At 34.6% G+C, this 20,865-nt stretch overlaps 4 protein-coding genes across 4 annotated transcripts; 1 reads left to right on the forward strand and 3 right to left on the reverse strand.

Moving 5' to 3' along the window:
- Nucleotides 1-919: 919 nt before the first annotated feature.
- LOC105970391 (cytochrome P450 CYP72A219) lies at nt 920-4,313 on the reverse strand. Its single transcript, XM_088822364.1, has 4 exons — nt 3,789-4,313; nt 2,549-2,799; nt 1,994-2,381; nt 920-1,472 (listed from the first exon to the last, which is right to left on the reverse strand). The coding sequence occupies exons 1-4, from the start codon at nt 4,281-4,283 to the stop codon at nt 1,035-1,037; spliced, it is 1,572 nt and encodes a 523-aa protein (XP_088678490.1). The 5' UTR covers nt 4,284-4,313; the 3' UTR covers nt 920-1,034.
- Nucleotides 4,314-8,210: 3,897 nt separating this feature from the next.
- LOC105970274 (CASP-like protein 2A1) lies at nt 8,211-10,066 on the forward strand. Its single transcript, XM_012995085.2, has 3 exons — nt 8,211-8,620; nt 8,716-8,833; nt 9,699-10,066. Exons 1-3 carry the CDS (start codon nt 8,409-8,411, stop codon nt 9,969-9,971), a joined length of 603 nt encoding a protein of 200 aa, XP_012850539.2. The 5' UTR covers nt 8,211-8,408; the 3' UTR covers nt 9,972-10,066.
- A 938-nt stretch (nt 10,067-11,004) lies between these two features.
- Nucleotides 11,005-12,745, reverse strand: LOC105970315 (DNA-directed RNA polymerases II, IV and V subunit 12). The gene is made up of 3 exons (XM_012995124.2): nt 12,583-12,745; nt 12,385-12,477; nt 11,005-11,310 (listed from the first exon to the last, which is right to left on the reverse strand). Exons 1-3 carry the CDS (start codon nt 12,620-12,622, stop codon nt 11,288-11,290), a joined length of 156 nt encoding a protein of 51 aa, XP_012850578.1. The 5' UTR covers nt 12,623-12,745; the 3' UTR covers nt 11,005-11,287.
- A 439-nt stretch (nt 12,746-13,184) lies between these two features.
- LOC105970379 (IAP-like protein 1) lies at nt 13,185-20,123 on the reverse strand. The gene is made up of 8 exons (XM_012995187.2): nt 19,691-20,123; nt 18,562-18,811; nt 17,816-17,939; nt 16,612-16,955; nt 14,748-16,524; nt 14,216-14,472; nt 13,675-13,753; nt 13,185-13,560 (listed from the first exon to the last, which is right to left on the reverse strand). Exons 1-7 carry the CDS (start codon nt 19,777-19,779, stop codon nt 13,679-13,681), a joined length of 2,916 nt encoding a protein of 971 aa, XP_012850641.2. The 5' UTR covers nt 19,780-20,123; the 3' UTR covers nt 13,185-13,560; nt 13,675-13,678.
- Nucleotides 20,124-20,865: the final 742 nt, after the last annotated feature.

Consider the following 20,865-nt stretch of genomic DNA (forward strand, 5'->3'; position numbering starts at 1 on the left):
CAGTTTTTTCTATTTAGTTTTTTATTTTTTTCCACAAGGTTTAAAAAATAGTATAAAATTTGTGAAGCTTTCATAAAACATCTTTCCAACCTACTAATATTACATAAATCTGTTGAAACGAAAAATGAATGAGGGAGCAACAATGAAAATCACTCTGTATAAACAGCTATATAAACATGAAAATTACTATGTATACTTATCGAAATTCACAATAAATTTATCGAAAACAACTCTATATACTTATCGAAATCCACTATAAATTTGTATAGTGAAATTGTGAAATGCGTATAGCTTGTATAGTGGAATTGTGGGCTCCACCGTAAAGTAAAGGAGATGTTTTAAGGAATAGGTCTGTAGGAATAAATATATTAGTAGGGGTGGAAATGGGAATAAAATTTCCGATTTATGTTGAATCCGATCCGAATGATTCCGATTTTGGAATGATTTTTTCACTTCTGAATTCCAAAATTCCGATTTCTAAAATTTACTAAAAAAATCGGATCGGAATCGGAATCGGAATCGGAATCGGAAATACATATTAAAATTTTGGAATTTCCGAATTCCGATCCGAAATAGTTCCGATTTTTTCCGATATATTTCCGATTATTTCCGACATAATTCCGATTATTTACGACATATTTCCGATATTTTTCGAATATTAGTAACATTTATTAATATATATTAATATAATATATATTTTACAGAATTATTTAATTATTTTTTACTTGTAAAAACTTCAAACCCTAAATGAAAAAATCGGGATAATTACACTTTTCGTCCCTATACAATTCCAATGAAACATTAATTAAAAAAATTATTTGTGACAACAAAAAAATTTCAAATGACAAATAGTATGAAACGGAAGGAGTGGTTTTTTTTTTTTTTTGTTGAAACAAGTATATTGTTACAACATTACATGTTTATGCAAGCATATAAATCAACTATCTCAAACATGGCTGAAATGAATACAATCGTACGAGTTTATTGCATGATGAATCACATTTTTAGTACATTCGTAACTTTTAATCAATTGTTTAGGACCCTGAAATTAACTGCTCTAGGCTTTGAAAGATGATCGGAGCACCGTATTGTGGTTGAAGAGTGGTAACAGAGAAAGGAGCATGCAAATATGACGGCGAAAGCTCAAATGAGAAGGTTCGGAGAATCGTAGCTAGAGCCATTTTTGCTTCAACCATTGCAAAGTTTTGTGCGATGCATATCCGAGGGCCTGAGCTGAACGGTACGAATGACGATTGAATTTTCGATACTCCATCAGAGAACCTTAGAGGATTGAACTCATTTGCATCGTCTCCCCAAATATCGGAATCACGATGGACTAACCCTACCATCAACAACAAATGTACCCCGGCTGGAATAGTTAGGTTTCCGAGTTTCACCGTCTTTGTAGAGCATCGGTTGATCATAGGTAATGGCGGGTACAACCTCAACACTTCTTGCAAGATCATAGTAACCTGTCATTAAGTCAAGATGTATAATTATTACAATGATCATAACCTACAATTAATTAAACATTTTTTTTAGAAATTGTTATATTGTCTCAAAATCATCCAAAAAGGTAATGTTTGTGTTTCATAGGGGTTTCATTTTCCTCCTAGTGCTTAACCCAAAATGAATCTATGTTTCTTAAAATGATTCTAAAACTTACTCTCTTCTTCGAATATGATTTGACCGCTACAGTAAAAAAAAGAATGTCTTCATTAGACATTAAATAAATAAATATCCATTTGGTTGCCGAATTCTTCTACTGAAATATTTTTTTCTCCAATACATTCAGTTATTATTTGACTGCTATAGTGTTTTCTATTTCCTCCCACAGCGAAACAAACGTTACTTTCATTTTGAAAGACATTAGTTCCCCAAAATACCTTTACCCAAAAAGAAATTAAAATAAGCCTAAAAAACGCTTCCAAATAGTGTAGCAAATTTGTATGAAAATCTGAATCTAAGATATATAAGCAATAAAAAAACTTACATTCTTGAGCTGATTTAATCCTTCAAAACTTGGCTTCGAATTCCCGAAAACTCGAATAACCTCTTCTCTTGCTCGAGTTTGCCATTCAGTATGTTCGCACAACAAAACCATAGTCCACACGAGCAAACAAGCCGTTGTCTCCGAGCCGGCCACATAGAATAACTTGCACTCCTCAATCACATCTTCAATACTCATTCCCTTATTCTTATTTCCACATTCTTCAATAAATCTTGAATTCGATTCCATTAGTATACCTAATAAATCATCGCTAGGAACCTCGTCTCCCCTGTCCTTTGCCTTCTGCCTTTTGTCGATTATACCCCTTAGCAAGGACTCGATTTCATCGTTTATCGCTTTGACTTTCTTGTTAAGTTTCGTCGGAAGATACCTGCAAATCGAAATCCACTTAACATCCTTTTAGAGATATTAATTTTGAATGATACATTCACTAACAGCTTAAGCTTTTGGTTGAGATGGTCATTCAACAATCCTCGAATAATGCAAGATGCTAAACGAAGGAAAAATAAAAAAAAATATTTGTAATATAATTTTGACCTCCATCCAGGGATAAACGAAAACTGCAATAGCTGGAGGGTGAGCTTAAGCTTTTCGCGCTGAAGCTGAATTATTTTCGTTCCTTGATCGTGGTTGCTGCCGAAAGCCGTGCGTGAAATAACATCGCCCGTGAAATCTTCCAGGCATGCCCACATATCGATTTCGCAGCTTCCGTCGGTACTACTGCAAACCTTTGACTTCAACTTGGATATCATGTTTGTACAGCTTAAACCAATTGCTGGAGCCATATTCTATTAAAGGGGTAAAAGTTTATGAAATACTTAACCAATGCAAACGGATAATACAGTTAAATCACTATAAATTAACACAGGTGCGACCGCCCAAATTTTACTAATTTAGTGAAATATTAATTTAACGAAACAAATTTTTAGCACGTTGTCCTCGAGTATTTGTGACCGAAAAAATAAGACTATTAATTAAACGAGTATTAATTGATCGAAGATCGACTGTATATATGTAATTACCATGCGAAAGTTGACTGCCAAAAAAATAAATAACACAATGGTGATTTAAACAAATTCAGTTACAATAACATCACATGCATTACTGGAAATAATCTTTTAATTGACAACACTGATTTAAACATCATTATGTAAAAAATATTGTCACTATAGTGGTAACTAATGGTGTATCACTAATGCTATATATATAACTAATGCTAGTGACAATAAACGGGATTAAATGACAACGAAAAGAATTAGTTATTAGCAACATTAAATATATTGTCACTTAAAGTAATATATATATATATATATATATATATATATATATATATATATATATATATATATATATATATATATATATATATATATATATATATATATATATATATATATATATATATATATATATATATATATATATATATAATGACAACTCTTGATAATATCACAATTGTTGGCATCACTATTTTTTTTTTAGTGATTTGACACCTAACCAATTAGGTACAACCAACTTATAATACACATCGGTATGTGTTACAATAACACGTAAATGAGTTTTTTTTTTTCGGTACGATCATCGTATTGTCCAGTTCATCGAAATTGATGCGTTTACGGGATTTGGTGCATGTTTTCTGCTATACAATAAGGACTGATACAAAATATAATTAACTCATTCATTTAAAACTCAAATTATTTTTCTTAAATTAAATCGAACACATTTATCCAGTTACAGTATGAAAAATAAAGATACTAAGATTAATTAATTTAGTTACCTTTAACTTGTGTAGATGAAAAGCGGGATTGATGATCTTTCTATGTTTAGCCCATTTTTCCCCCTCGAGAATCACAATCCCACTCGAAAGGATCTTGCCTGTTTCCGGAAGGGGCTTCTCAAACGCATCGTATTTCTTCAAAACCTCCTTTATCATCTCCGGATCAACGATGTTCAGTTTCGGCCACGGACCGAACCAGAAGAAAGAGTTGTTGCCGTACTTTTTAAGGATGTCGTAATAGTAAGCAAAAATGTGCGGCGAAGTGTCTTCGTCGGAAAGTTCGATTGATTTCGGTTGTGCTGCTTTGATGGCTTTCGTCATCTCTTTTAGGTCTCCGATAAACGGTCGGTACGGAGTTCCGTGCAAACCTTGATTTCTTAGAAATTTCTCGAGTTTTCTTGGCTTCAACCAAAGAAAATTTAGTAGCTTAGCTGCACATGTTATTGATGCTGCCATGGCGAGAGAGATTAAAACTAAAGCCAATGTTGCTTCCATTTTTCCTTTTTTTTTTTTTGTTCTTTTTTTTTTGCACGCCCGAAAACTTAGCCTGAACTGCAACAAGTATATATATAGGGTAATTTGCATCCACCTCCCTAGACTTTGATGTTTTGGCAACCACACCCCAAAGGTTTAACTTTTTGGCATATACATCCTCCATCCATTTTTTCGTTAGTGGTCTGTTAGTTTTTAGTGGAAAATACACATTTGTCCTCACGTTGAACATAATATAGTAATTTCAAATTTGCATTGATTTCCTCTAACTTTTATATTTTAGCAACCACATGTTACATGTTTTTTTTTATTTTTTATTATTATTATTATTATTATTATTATTATTATTATTATTATTATTATTATTATTATTATTATTATTATTATTATTATTATTATTATTATTATTATTATTATTATTATTATTATTGTTGATGTTGTTGATGTTGTTGGAATGCAGCATTTTCATCCAATTTAATTTTTTGTTAGTATCTATTATTTTTTGACTAACTCAATTCAGTTTTATATTCCAATAGTATTATATTTTTTAACTGATTAGTATTACATTTACATAAATGGTATGATGATTTTTTGTAGATCTAACAATTATATTACTAGCAATAATGAATTAAGTATTTTTTTCATAAATATTGAAAAATGATGCAAGACAAGTTTGAGAAGACGTAAGATTGAGAAACTAATTAAAAATTAAAAAGTCGTGTTAATTTAGCAAGTTAAATTTTTTTTCTTTCGTTATTTATTTATTTGTAATTTTCCTACCCTACCCCTCGTACTAACGGAAAAATGGATGGAAGGAGTGTATATATACCAAAAGGTTAAATGTTTAGGGTGTAATTGTCAAAAGACCAAAGTTAAAAGGAGGTGGATGCAAATTAATATATATATATATTATTCACGAAGTCAACGGTTTTATTTTAGTAATAGCAGTTGTAGTTTTGACTTTTGATTGTATGAATCATAATCTTCATTAATTAAATAAATAAATATAAACAGCAGTGCTATCTATATTAGTAGGTATCTTATGGCTCTTCAAATATATAAAAAAGTAATTAAAATCTAAACATTTATTTATACCATAAAATCGGATGTCATTTGAATAGTGGGAGTGGTCAATGCAAATTGGATTATTATGCTTATTTCTCTCTATTAGCTTTGACTTTGACGGTTGAAGAGTTTTGGTTTAATTCCACATTACACCTTTGAAATATTGTATTTTCGTATTCTGCACCTTTAAAAATAATTAATAGCACTATGAACCATCGAAAGATAATAAATCATTTACAATATAGTTTCAATTGAATTTTGAAAATTTATAGAAGGCAAAATTTTTAAATGTTATTTCTACTACCCTCGACTTTTTTTAGCGTACAAAGTGCAAAAAAAAAAAAAACATAGAGTTACTTAAAAACTTTATTTTCTAACAACAAAAAAACATAAATTTTTAAGAAAATTTTGTAAGAAAATATAACTTGATAAAAAAATAGATGAAGAAATTTTTATCCTCTTTTTTTTTTTTGGTAAACTGTTTTGTTGTGAAAAAAAAATATAACTTTTAAATATTTTGAAGAAATGTATATTTATTTTTACACTTTTTAGTTTCTAAAGCATTAATGAATATAAAAAAATTAATTTGATACTTGGCCTCCTAAATTTGATACTTGCCCTCCTAAAGAAATACTACTAAAAATATTAAATTACCTTCACTAGGTTAAAAAATTCATTTGTGGGTGAATTGTACATAATTTATTGTATTTTGAAGGTGTAAAGTACTATTAATTCTTTTAGAGGGTGCAAAGTGCCAAAATACAATATTTCAAGGGTGCAAGATGGTATGAATTGCAGTTTGCTGAAAGGATTTTCAAAATATGTACACCTCTTCCAAACATTGAATACCTAATATATTTATCTCGGAAAAAATACAGCTTTCATCTCTCAAATTTCTACCAATTTCATATGTGGTCCCTCATATTTCAAAAATTCAATACTTTTAGTCATTTTCGTCAATTTTCTGTTATTAGTAACGGGATCAAGCGTTTGCCCAACACCGCGAGTTAACGGTAAAATGACGGAAACGACCAAAATTGTTAAATTATTGAAACACGAGAGACCAAATATGTTTCTTGTGTACATGGGGGACCAAATATGAAATTGATGCAAACTTGAGAGATGAAAAGTTTAATTTCCCCATTTATCTCTCATTTATTCTTTTAATTTACAATACTAATTATCTTTCTTTTATTCTCTTTGCAATTAAAATTGAAGTTATGTTTTCAATTGTATGACTAATGTCATTTGCATTTTTTAATTTTTCTTTTTTCCTTTTGTTCTCAGTAGGTTGGTTATATGTTGTTCGAGTAAACTGCAAAAACTACCCCTGTATAATCTCGAAATAGCAAAAATCCCCCTGTGATAAATAAACTAGCAAAAACCTCCCCTGTGAAATTATTTAAATAGCAAAAACCCCCCTATGGAACTATTTGAGGGTTGACTTGATATAAAAAGACATAAATACCCCTGGAGTCTTGCAATTAATAAATTCTTATATTTTATAAATATTTTAATTATTTTATTTAAAAAATAATCAATTTAGTTGTTTACTATTTTTTTTTAATTTCTCAACAAACAAATTAAAAAGAATAAATATACATATAATATGTATATATATAAATACATTTTGAGGGACAATTTTGTCATTTCAAGTCTAAAAAATCAGCTAGGGGGGATTCTGCCTTTAACTAAATTTCACAGGGGGGTTTTTGCTAGTTTATTTATCACAGGGGGTTTCTGCTATTTCGAGATAACACAGGGGTAGTATTTGCAGTTTACTCTATGTTGTTCAACAACTCTACATATTTCGAATTATGTTTACGATAAAGGAAACAAAAGTTATATCTCCGTTTGGCCATTTCCTTATTTAACGCGTCCCCGTTAGTCCGTGCTACATAGATCAGGTCTGTGAGATACGATTTAACACATAAATTTAATATATTATTATGTGCAGATCTATAATTTAAAATCATTCGATATATTTCATCGGCTGTAACATCTATAAAAACTGATCATTTTGTCAATAAAATGGTGTGTAAATCTCACACTCGATTTTATCTAAGAAAAATTGTCCTTATCTACATTTATGATTGTCAATTCAATACTGATATGTTATTAAATCATTAATGCCGTGTAGCCAAGCTCCATCCCTCTTCATTAAATCACACAATTTAATTTATGTGTGGTCCATACTACCTTGGTTGGCAATTGAGTTGCTTTTGTCTCCATATAATTGAATAAAATGGACCCTTGACATAATTAGATAATACAATCTACTCGATTATATATGACTACTATTGGATCGAACCGGTTAGAGAATTGATATGATTCGGTTATATGTCAATCGGTTGGTAAGACGATATACTGAAAACAATTCACCCGTTATTACGAATTAAGTATTTCTTTGACAAATTTAACGATTAGTTCTTTCAACACACACACTACCAAAAAACATGACTTCTGTGAAAAGGGCTTTTCAGGCAGACTCATTAGGACACAACTCCGTCACAAAAGCTTAATCGTGACTAAATTTGTTCCATTTGGTCGCAAAATTATCCGTCACAAAAGTCATGTTTTTTTTTTCCTTTTTGTAGTTATATCTTACCGAGTTATAAGATAAACCTACATTCCATTCAATTTCCATGCATAATTAACTCGTGAGATAATTAGAAGATAGGTGGTCAACGCATGCTGCAGACGCATATACACAGTAGAGCCTCGATAAATGAATAAATTCGCTTAAATAACAATTTATTTCGGTCCTGACGTGGTAAATTAGTTCGATAAATTAATATTTCTCAAAATTAATAAAATTTTGTTAGTCACCCTATGTGACTCCACATTTCACCAATTTGCCAATTTGCATGGGCTCACATTTAATTTCTAGAGAGAGAAAGAAGAGAGAGAGAGAGAGAGATTCTTGCACAGAGTGCCCTCCTGCATGGAAAAGTGTGGCGAACTTAAATGCAACATTTAATTTCACCATTACCCAACCTTACCTAATTCGCCATTAATAAGTAGTGACTGCTATTGGATCATTTTTCTTTAACCAAACACAAGATGGGGAAGGATAGTGTAATTCCGGCGGCGGTGGAGATGGGCGGCGCAAACACGGAGGAGGATGAATACGGAAGCGCCACCATGCGCACGGCGGAGACTCTGCTCCGCCTCTTTCCGATGGCCCTCTGTGTGGCGGCGCTCGTTATCATGCTCAAGGATTCCCAGACCAACGAGTACGGCTCCTTGTCGTATTCCGACATCGGAGCCTTCAGGTATGTATATATATATATATATATATACACAAATATAAATATAACTAAATCTTGTTCATATTTTTGACTGTTTTATTATTATATAATATTGACAGATATTTAGTGCATGCAAGCGGCGTTTGCGCCGGCTACTCCCTTTTGTCGGCTGTCTTCGCGGCGGTGCCACGGCCGTCCACCATCTCCCGCGCTTGGGCTTTCTTCCTCCTTGACCAGGTTCCTTTTTATTATTTTATTTTTTTGTTAATATTAATAACATGAAAAATTCAAAATTCAAAACAGTACAGTAGAACCTCGATAAATTAATAATCTCCCTAAAATAATTATTTATTTCGGTCATGACTCGGTAAAAATGTACTAAATTTTTAGCTTGATAATATATTAAGTACGTTTTGTTAATATTAATAACATGAAAAATTCAAAATAGTGCAGTAAAACCTCGGTAAAATAATAACACCGCTTAAAATAATAGTTTTTTCTGTTCCCGATTCGGTAAAAATCTTATAATTATTAGTTCGATAATTTAATATTTCGTTAAATTAACAGTATTTTGTTAGTTTCGACTGCACTAATTTATATAGATTTAACTGTAAACGGATATTTTCACAAATTCAAAATTAAGAAAACCAAGAATTTGAATTAATTAAATTATGGCTTAAATTCGATTTAATTTCTATCTCAACTTGAATTAACTTTTTTTTCCAAGTTTGCAATTTATTGCATTCTTAAGGGTTCATTAGTAATTTGTTGCATCATAATTAGTTGGCTCGTCAAACATCAAGTTGAGATCCAAAAGAATTGAACTTCAAAAATTAATAAATTTAATTATCATACCTCTAAATTTATGAAAAAACAAATCAAGTTCAAACACGTAATTGCCTATGCTATCAATTATCAAATCACTCACTTTAGGTTAATTAATATATGTCCTGTCAATTAATCACCCACCTAATTTCGAAGAATTTGATCTATTTCTCAACATTAATTACACGTTCATTCAACTCACAATTCATCTTTCAATAAATCAAATTCGAAATTAACAATTAATTCCATCGGAAAAAAATAATAATAATAAATGCAGCTTCTGACGTACGTAATACTAGCGGCGGCGGCTATATCAACGGAGGTGGTGTACTTGGCTTACAAAGGCGACGCCTCGATAACGTGGTCCCGGACTTGTGGCTCGTTCGGTGGTTTTTGCCGTAAGGCGACGGCTTCTGTAGTGATCACGTTTGTTGTGACACTTTGCTATGCGGCGCTCTCGCTAATCTCTTCGTATAGGCTTTTCAGCAAATACGACGCGCCGGTTGCTTATACCGACAAAGGGATTGAGATTGCCACTTTCCATAGTTGATGTATAATATGTAATGGTTTCTTGAATATACATGGCTATGTGTAATGCCATGTACAATTTGAACCACTAATAAATGTAAAATGTTTTTAATGCAAGTTTTCGATCTTGTGCTAGTTTTGATAGAAGTAGCTTATCATGATCTTTATATACCTATGTATTTATACACGCCTCCGTTTCAGAGTAAGTGTTGTTCGCGCTGCGTTTGGATTGGGGTAATTAAAATGAATGGATTTCGAATGAAACTAAATGGTGAGGATTCAACAATAAAAACGAGAAGTTATGGATTTGAAGTACTTTGTCAAATGACTCGATCGATTCAAACAACCACAATGAATTTTTTATTATGAATTTGAAACCCTTCCCTCAAATCGTTCCATCCAAATGCAGCCTTATGGTTGATACACATTAATTTAGAAAGTTATAAAATTGTTTTGACTTGAAATTGTAAAGTGACGAACAAATATAGCAAATGTGACGCTTATTTTTAAATGGATGGATCGAGTAAGTACTCACAAGTGAAGAGTTGCAACGTGCGAGGCGCTATCATTACAAGGGAGTTTTATAGTTCACGACCTAATGAACGTAATTGAAAAAGTTTTTTATCCGAATAAAACAATATTTTCATAGTTGCGCGAACGCAAAGCCATCGACTCGCAAGTGTTGGAGGACAATTGTATCCCTAAAATGATACCAATTAGGATATGGTTATTGTCAGGGTAAATAGCACTTACCCCACTGTAGTTGGAACTTTGTGCACATTACCCCCTAGTACTTTCAATATAGCACATTACCCCCTTTATTTTAATACAAGCAAATAACTCCCTTGAACATTCAAAAATTTCATCTTCCGAATGAGCATGATTATTTACCAAGTTATCATAGGGGGTTATGTGCTTATATTAAAATTACAAGGGACACATGTGCACAAAGTTCAAACTAAGGGGGGTCATGTGCTTATATTTAAACTACAAGGGGTCATGTCCACAAAGTTCAAACCATAGGGGGTTAAGTGCTATTTACCCATATAGTTAAATTATGGAAAGTTGGTGAGAAATCACATTTAAAACCAGATTTAAACAATTTTAGTACTAGAGCTAATACAATAAACCAAACATCCTACTATAAGTAAGTCATTAGAGAATTAATACAATCCGATATAATCCAAATTAATCCGATCTTATATTATAAATCCCGGTACCTTAAACACACATAAAACACCAGAGTCAACAGCTCGCAGCACGAAACGAAATTATGTAATAAACGGGCAGATATGCTGCTTAAATGCCCCGCCTATATGTACCTCCGAAACATCAGCTTTAACGTGCTTCATATTGGACAACTGCATCAATAAATAATGATAAACAGATGTCACAATTAATTTTAAATGCATAAAAAAAAATTAATAATACGATTATCAAGATAATAGCGAATTAAGGCTCCAGATTAATAGGAGGGTTGCTTAACCCTGTGTTTCCATTTTCTTAACAATTATATAGAACAACTAACCATTGTGCGAAGAAATCGAGTCACGAAGCGGATTGAAGAATGGATTCAAGTTTTGATTAATTAGGATTACCAAAGAATCACGCAATAACAGAGGATAAACATACGGCGTAATATAAATAAATATGTATTGCACGTATATATTTAAAGCCATTCGACAAAACTACCTATATCAACTAATAGTTTCCATTCTTCCACTCGACATAAAACCCACAAGTAACGAAACGCAAGACGAAAAAACCTCGTGTACAACCACAAGATTAAACTACCAAAACATACTTACATAACCTCGTTTGCACCTCCCCACGAAAAAAGAAAACGATAACTATATATTTCGACATCCATTACAATTTTATTTTCCCCACGAGCTGCAAAATACAACTCAAGGCAAAAAAGATAAACACAAGAAATCTGTGTAGACCGAATCGCGAGGGAATGTGAAAACATTCGTAAGTATTCCTTTTTTTTTTTTCTTTTTTTCCTAGGCAATACGAATAGATTAGGAGAATAGATAAGGAGTGTCGTTTCGCAACTTACTGAAATGGTTGAACGAGGATATTTATTTTCTTCGCCGTGTAAGTTTAAACAATATTGAAATTGGGCCAAGAACTACTTATAAATCAAATATTGGATCCACCGCGTAATCCGGACAGCCAAAATCTTCGAAAACTATACTACCATAGTCAGATGATTTCACCATGGTTAATATACTTATTTTTTTTATTCAATTTTCTTATTCACTTCACAAAACTTGATTAAAACAGCAAATTTAGTGACATTTTACTTAACCAGAAGATTAAAAAAAAAAAAATTAACACACACACACACACACACACACACACACACACACACACACACAGAGAGAGAGAGAGAGAGAGAGAGAGAGAGAGAGAGAGAGAGAGAGTATTACTTCTGCGGGTACGTTTCTTGTAGAGAATACGATAACCACACTCACGGCACTGAATCACATCTCCTTGCTTCAGCGTGTTTTCCTGACCGCAATCTGCAAAATTTCACCAACAATCCGATTTTACATTCAAAACGAATAGGCGAAAAAAACAAACAATTAATATGAAGAAGAAGAAGAAGAAGAAAGATAAAAGGGTACCTCCACAGATGTAGCTAACGGGCTCCGGCTGAGGATCCATCGTCTACGATTACTTCAGGTCGTCGCGCGCCGGCGAGAGAACGAAGGGGCAAGCAAGGGTTTAACGAAAAATCTAGGAAAAGTTTTCCCCTCTTTGGTATATTTATTATTCTATTATTATCAACTAATTGCACTTACATCCTTGTACTAATAGAATATCTTCATTTACATCCCTCCATTATTAATATACTGCCCCTATACCACCTATATATACTATATTATACACTTTTTCTCCTTTTCTTTTTTACTTGTATATTATTTTACCGACTCAAATCTTCTAATTACAAAATTAAACAAAAATATAATTTATTTTTACCATTTAAATTTATATAATCTTCTGATTATATTTATTTAAATTTGATTACATAAAGCTGATTATATTTTTTTATTTTTAAGAGAAAAAAATATTTTTTTTTAATTTAACAAAAATAAAAAGGAGTAGAAATTAAAAATAATAATAATAATTAAAAGGGAGAATTCTAAAATCAAAATAACAAAAACTAATCAAGAAATTCAAATTCTTATCTCTAATTAGTGGTAATAAATTCATAATGAATCTCATCTAAAGCCAAAGTATCAAATAGATAAATAGAGTCAAATCATCTCAAGCCAATATATAATATTGTTTAATAAAAACAACCAAAATATTAAAATTACAGTCACAAATACTATATTATGTTAAACAAGACTTACGCTCGCAAGGCGTTATTGCAACTAACGTCGAAACAACGGAAAGAAAAAGAAAAACCACTTCGGGACATAATAACAGAGAGATTCTCTCGTAAGCTTCACAAGTAACACGGAAAAATCAAATTTCAAATCTAATAATCCAAACAAGGTATAATTTCAAAGGCAAACAAATAACTCAAACGCCGTTTTGGTTTTACTTTTGGTGCTGCTTAGGTTGATCTTTGATGGCGTACTATGAGGGAATAACAGCTGCATGCAATCATATTCAAACATCATCGTTAGTAAATATATGAAAAATAGAAGACGGGACACGATTATTTAAATTCGAGATTTATTAAGTAAATAGATATCAAGAACAAATACCAGTTCATTTCTTGCCGCGACTTTTGTTGAAAGAGTGGCGTGCCAAGAGCTTTTTACCGTGAGACGGTTGATGATCATCCTACAAACAAACAATTCCCCAGGTCCACATTAATTCGAAAAAATTACTGACAGAATACAAAATCCCAGACATGGTTCACATTTTTCAACACGAATCGTTAAAACGGCATTTTCTTGCATAGTTTGCCTGGAATCTTTTAAAATATGACAGAAATTGGCAACGATGAACATAGAATGCAAGTAACAATATTATCATTATTATTCTATTGTTATTATCGTCTTTAGTAACACTACTGTAATAACGGAAGAAATGCAGAAAACGAACGGTTTGAAACAATATAAACTAATTTTTCAGATGGCCTCGTTTGTAAAGAGAAAAAGCAGTCGTTCAGAATCATGCAAAACAAGATGATTAATACACATGTTTCCTGAATGACTCGTTCCAGTTGTATTGCAGCAAAAGAAAACAAAAATTATTGCAAATGAAAAGGCACTCGAGAGAAATACGAGTACGGACACGAACCTTATACATGGAAGCTGCTGATTCAGATTCAACTGTTTGGACTGGAATCTGCCCTTGCGATTGAAAAGCATCCAAAGCATCTAAAGTCAACTGCCAACCACAAAGCGCAAGAGCACCAGCAGTCGAACCAGAGCTGCTACTGCTACTACAGCCTGCTGCAGCAACATTTCCATTCACCCAAGGACAGAAGTGATTATGGTGCTTAATTGGATCAAATTCGACCGGTTCATCGTAGTTGCTTCCACCATTTGGAGGCCCTAAAAATGTTACGAAGAAAAATCACTCGATAATTAGAAGGAACACAAGGGAAAGAATAGATTCCAGGTGTAGAAGCTCTTAACTGCACAGCAAATTACATCACAATGAATCCATAAGATAGAACTCACGGTTTCACTAACAGTTTTTATCTTTGACGTGCCAAAAACTTAAAATAGTTTACAATTTACGAATACATAATGTCGTATAAATATATTAGATGATAATTCCATACAGCAGCAGCATAACGCATTCATCAAAACCAGCATAACTTTACCTCCAGTTGCAACTTTGTAGCCTGATTCCACATATCCAAGGTCATCGGTATTCAGATCTTTTGCAGACTGAGTTACTTCTTCTTTAGATACTTCAAAGCCAGAACATAAGATTGCATTGCAAGAAAGTGAAGGATGTGGATTGGTCTCAAAGGAGGTGGCCCGCATGTTACTTGTCTTTTCACCACTCTCAACAGATTCCGCCTTAGTCGAACCCACAATTTTCGAGCCACTATCCGCCCTCGCTACAGATCGAGACATATTATCTTGACTATCACCTTGAGGGTCCTCTCGATCCATTTCTTCAGGTACAAAATCACCCATCAACCAGGGATCCGCAGCAAATTCACTAGTCTGACCTTGGTTTTCAGTTATTTCAGCGATCGGTTCTATATCACCCACAACACTGTCAGCTCTATATATAGACGCAGCACCAGTTCCGTGAATTTCAGCTTCATGGCTAGCACCCATTCCAACACTTCCTCCACTAACTCCCAGGCTGGGACCATCCATCCTATGTACAGTGGCAGTATCCGTGTTTACTACCTCCTCTTCATTTGTGCTACTAACACCCATTTCACCAGCACTTCTGACAACAGCTGGACAGGCACTCTGCTGGGCTTGATTACTGTAGTTCAATTCTGACGTCTCGCTAGGATCTATGTTCTTTATTGTCGATGTTGAAGGCTGATGTATGTCATCAAAATCTCCAGGATTATTTTCGACGCTCTCCATTGAATCATCATCTCCACTGTGTACAGTGTCCATTGCAATAACAGAGGAAACCCGTGTCGAATCTCTAGCTGACGGATAACCAATTACTTGCTCGGGTCCCTGTTCAAAGTCATCCTTATAAGGATCGATTCCGATGTCGAAACCAAACGCCCGACTGGGACCCACACCAGAAGACTCCTTTCCGTAAGGCGATGACCTGCGAGGCTCAGAGAAACCAGAATCACGAGCCCGTTTTGAAGGACCGGCAGAATACTGTTGTCCACCATCATCAACTTCGTCACCGTCACGATCGATCACAGTTCCCTCGACACTGTCTGCTTGTTGGACAAGTAACTGTGGCCTGTCACCTGTGCTTCCACCTTCGTCTAAGTTCCTCTTACGGGAACTAGGACCACGTGATTCATACGATGCTGCACGGTCACCAACCTCACTGCTCGAAGGCTGCCCAATCACTAAATCTCTACCTCTATGCATATCTTGGTACTGTTCAGCCATTGCATTGGCGGGCAAACGCGAAGAAGACAGCCCAGCTGATATAGTAAGATTCAAATCCACGCCGATATTCGACAGTGATTTTCCTTCACCGGTTGCAGCTTCGTCGTGGCCCTCGCCCTGCTCCTTATCCATACCATCTGCAGCAACCCACCCGTTGATTCCACTCGCTGCGCTTATTCCACGTGTCAGTGCCATCTTCTTGCTAGTTTCCGGAACATCGGTGCTGTTAGGAACAAAACTAGCAGGACGTGAGATGGTCAAGAAGTCCCAGATTCTCACAGTTGCACCACATAAGCTGCAATCCAACAATGGGGACCTAGATATAGTTTTTGAGTTGGTGCCTATGACTTCATTTATACCACCGCCATGCTTTTTTGTGGAAGAGGACAATGCTTTCTTGCCACGGCTAGGGTCGCGGGGAGGACCGCGATATTTTGAAGGACCAATCGAATATCCATTCCTAGCTGATTGAGCAGAATGCTCTTCACAATCTTGAATATTTGGAAGCCACCTCGGTTCCCATCCACAAAGGCTTATTAGCTTCTGAGCCTGCAAATCAGATGGAGCTTTTTTAGTAAAGGGCTAAATATATCAAAAAAGCATGGAAATTTTTGAAATTAAGACACAAAGTATTACTCGAGAGTATATAGAGAAGATGTCTTCTCTGGAGTTTTCAGTTCCTAAACAAATTTCTAGCTTGATACCAGATTCACTGCGTCCGGACTGAGGCTGGGCCAGCAACCGCTCAATTTCTGGGCCCCTTGAGACCCTCATTAGTTCGATTGCAACTGTAGCCACAACAGGGAGGGACGGAAACTGGAGCAGCCCATCACACCTGTCCTTATAACCTCCAATTAGTGCTGATGGTGGAGTTGGTGGGAACTGTACAAGACTTTCGGCACACCAGTTTCCTATCCATGGGCAGGTGATTTTATGCCCTTCGTCGAGTTTGTTGGCAAAGTCTTCTCCAGCACCGTCAGCTGCCAAACAGAAAACTAGTAATTAGGAATGGAGCTAATCAAGAGAAACCTAATGAAGCTCTATCTCTGGTAGTAATAAGCAACAAATACTGAACAGAAAGTAACAACAGCAGCAGGTTTACTGTTTCTGGTAAATATAGCAACAAGGTAAAGATAATGATGAGAATTTTCTACGCATGATACCTTATCTTTTCTCCACACAACATTTCATTTGAAATCAGTAGAAGCTTGACAAAAACTTATTCAACAAATCTGACGGTAAATTATCGATACAAACATAAATTTCAGTATCTGAATGTAAGCAAATTGGGATTGGACTCTTCAATATGATAAAATTTTAGCAATTAGCTGTGACTTCACGAATTAGTCACCCATACGCACGTCTCATTAACTCAGATTTTGAACCATGGGTAAAAATGTTTCCTCTGAAAGAGATTTGTGAAACTATCTAAGTGGCTATTTTGCAACATATACTACCAATCTCCAAAAGCATAGAATATTTGAAATCATAATAGTCATAAATTTCACAAAGCAATAGATCGTAATCAATAGAGTCATAAAATTCATACAAAGCGATACTGGGAAAAGGACTGCATACATGGTCTTGCAAAGATATATAGATATCGAATTTGTCCGAGTAACTATAGTTGGCGTGTAATCATATGTCCATGAAATAGGATTGCAAGTAGTTGTAATAGAAACCAATAGTCAACAAACACCCATGAATTGTCAAGTAAAAATATAAACAGTTTTTTTCTTATCTGTTTCATTTGAACTTAAACAATATTCACACAAATAAATTGGAGCAAACTGAAAGAAACCTTCAGTTAACCTAATCATCAGCTACCAGAATGATTCACCTTCAGAAGGAGTCCAGGTAGCTGATGAAACAAACTTCAAATTTGCACCACATGATTCACATTCAACTTTATCGACATCCACATTCACCCAGCCTTTTCTGGCGCAGGCAAGTGAACCTGCAGCCTGAAAAGAAAATTGCACCAATATAAAGATAAGTCTAAAAACTTGCATCTCTATTTATCCATGATGGTCCAATGGAATGCTATGTATGGAGCATAAACTCCGAATAGTAAAAGACGATAAAATGTATTTCACGTTAAGGCATTACGTATAATCCAGCAAGCATTTAGTTCATCACAAATCAGTATCTTCTTAAATCATTCTGATAGGCATTCTCACTATTTTCGTTTACCCTTCTACATGAGAAAAATGAATTTTTCAGCAAGCCTAATAAGTGATAATCCACATCAACCATCATCTGAACTTTTTTGCACAGGACAGGATCAATCGACCACATCCTGGTCATCACCCTGGCTCTTTGAAAGATTCTGATATTTATAACAAGTAATTTATCCCATACTTCAAATTTCTCTTTTCTAACACAAGTTCTCCTCCATCGAGATTACAAATTTTCGCATTAGCTTTCTCCATCATTCTCTAGTTACTATTAAGGATGCTCTCACATTATAATCAGATTCACATAGTTCCGAAGTGATGCAATGAAATAAAGCTGACAAAGTGCAAATATTCAATATAGTCTTCCCATGAGTTGAGCCAATGATAAAACGGCAAGGCAAGTTCAAACCTTAGGCTTCCCAAACCAACTTGTGGGTCTGAAAGTTGAGAGACGCCTCAATAAATCACCCCTTTCCCAAGGCCTGCATGAAGGTTGTGATGATCCAAGAGCAGAACCACCAGCACTAGTACTCAATGAAGCATACATAGGCTGTGAACCAATGCGAGAAAGTGAGCCTCCTTTCGAATTCTGCCCTTGACCATACCAATCTGTGCTGCCAGCATTTGTGGGAACAGCCGCAGATGATGCCCCGGCAGAACTGTTCAAAGGAACAAAGCTGTATAAATACTTGATTCCAACACAAAGACTATCATCTTCAGAACCATGTAGCGGCTATCATGCACTTTTCATCTAATTATAATCGATATATAAGAAAATTACAGAAGACGCTTTTGATTGTCCTCTCCAAGGGAAGTTTATCGTGTTCACCCGTTCGACGTTTACAAATTTCTTTTGATAAACTCTTTAAAGTTCAGGAAATATGATTAAGAAGCTAGTCTAAACACACAACATTCAAGAAAAATAGCTTCTCAGACAAAAGATCTGGATACTGAACAAAAACATGAACTCTTCTCCAGAGAGATGTAATTTACTATTCGAAGTTCAGATAAGGTAAAATATATAACTCCCCCATACATATCAATGTATTTCCAAATAGAAAAAAAAACAGAATATAAATTCTAGGAAACTATAAAGAAGATGCAGGAAGTGGTTCAACTCGCTTTCCAGTCAACACTACCTCGTATCTATAGATCCCACGAAACCGACAACAAATATTAACTGCTCAAAGAGAATTTTTTAACAAAAAAGCTAAAATCTTTGGTAACCAAAAGAAAAAACCCCCAATTACACACCGAAAAGATAGCAATTCATAAATCACCGAAAAGCCCCAAATCACTGTACGACCTAATTCCGCAAAAAAAATTATACATACGCAGCAAGTTGACGGCCAAAACACAAAATTGAATTCTAAAAAATGAGCATTCACCTAATACACGCTCAAATTACACCATAGTTAATACGATAATAGGGCAATCAAATTGGTTGAATAGGGTGGTGCGCGCTCAAATTACACAATATACGGCAACTGAAAATTGGAAGGAAAAGGGTTGTCGAAGGGGCAGTAAGGTAAATTCACCTGGCAGCGGGAGTGAGGCTCGGAGGAGGAGAAGAAGATCTGGGGGGCAATAACGGGTCCCTCGACGAGCTAATAGCTTCGTCCTTCATCGCTTTCTCTCTCTCTATACGTATATATGTATGTATATAAGAGTGTGTGTGTGTGTATCTTTCTCCACTGTGTGTCTGTGTGTTTCTCTCTCTACAAATTGTCAGCCCTCGGTACTCTGCAAAATCGGGAGCGCTCTCTCTCTCTCTCTCTCTCTCTCTCTCTCTCTCTCTTCTCTCTCTCTCCCAGACTCCCACACACAGTTGTGGTGTTGTCGAGGGGAGTGTGGGATTCTATTTGCTAATTGTACTTTAAATTAAAATTAAAATAAAATAAAATATCGATGCACGTGCACCGCGCGTGATTTTTTTGTTTGCTAGTGAGTTGGAGTCGCGTTCGGGAAGAACACCGACTTTACCTTTGTTTTTTCTATTTGGTGTAGCGATTTTACCTTTACCCTTAAAAAAATAATTTGATAAAACCCTCTCCTTATTTTTTGGCGTCATTTCCTAATTTACCTTATGTTTTTATTGCAAATTTTGGATTAAACTGGATGCGAATCGACTATGTTATTTGTATAGTCGAGTTATTGTATAGTTGATTAAAATATTAAAGCATATATTAGATCTAAAATAATAAATCTATAAAAAGCATAGTTTAATTATTAATCGATTATGCAAACAACATAGTCGGTTAAGTCCAGTTTAATCAAAATTTAGCGAAAAAACATAGTTGTCGTCGTGTTCGACGTCTGCGGCCGCAACTCCGCCGCCTTCGTCTGCAACAACTAGTATGCTCTGGAGCGCGCCACCCGCCCACCGTCACCCTCCACGGCAACCTTCGTGACCTCTTCATGGTCCCAACCTGTTTTCGATTTGTCTCCCACCTTGACTTCTCACTCATCTATCCTCGAAAGGAATATGGTTTTATCTCAAAGAGTGAATTATAATTTAGACTTTTCCCTATTAATTAAGTGTTTGAGGGGTCATGTCAAAGAGCCTCTTTAATTTTTTTGGCAGCGAGAGACAAGTGACGTGGACCAGGTTTAAGGTTGGAAATTGGAATGAAATTCCCGAATTCTGCCAATTTCAATCCGATAATATCCAAATTTAAAACCGTATTTTTCATTCCGATTTTTTATTTTTCTA

This window comes from Erythranthe guttata, chromosome 8 (genome assembly GCF_056151865.1).
Source record: "Erythranthe guttata isolate IM_541 chromosome 8, IM_541, whole genome shotgun sequence".
Classification (NCBI taxonomy): domain Eukaryota; kingdom Viridiplantae; phylum Streptophyta; class Magnoliopsida; order Lamiales; family Phrymaceae; genus Erythranthe; species Erythranthe guttata.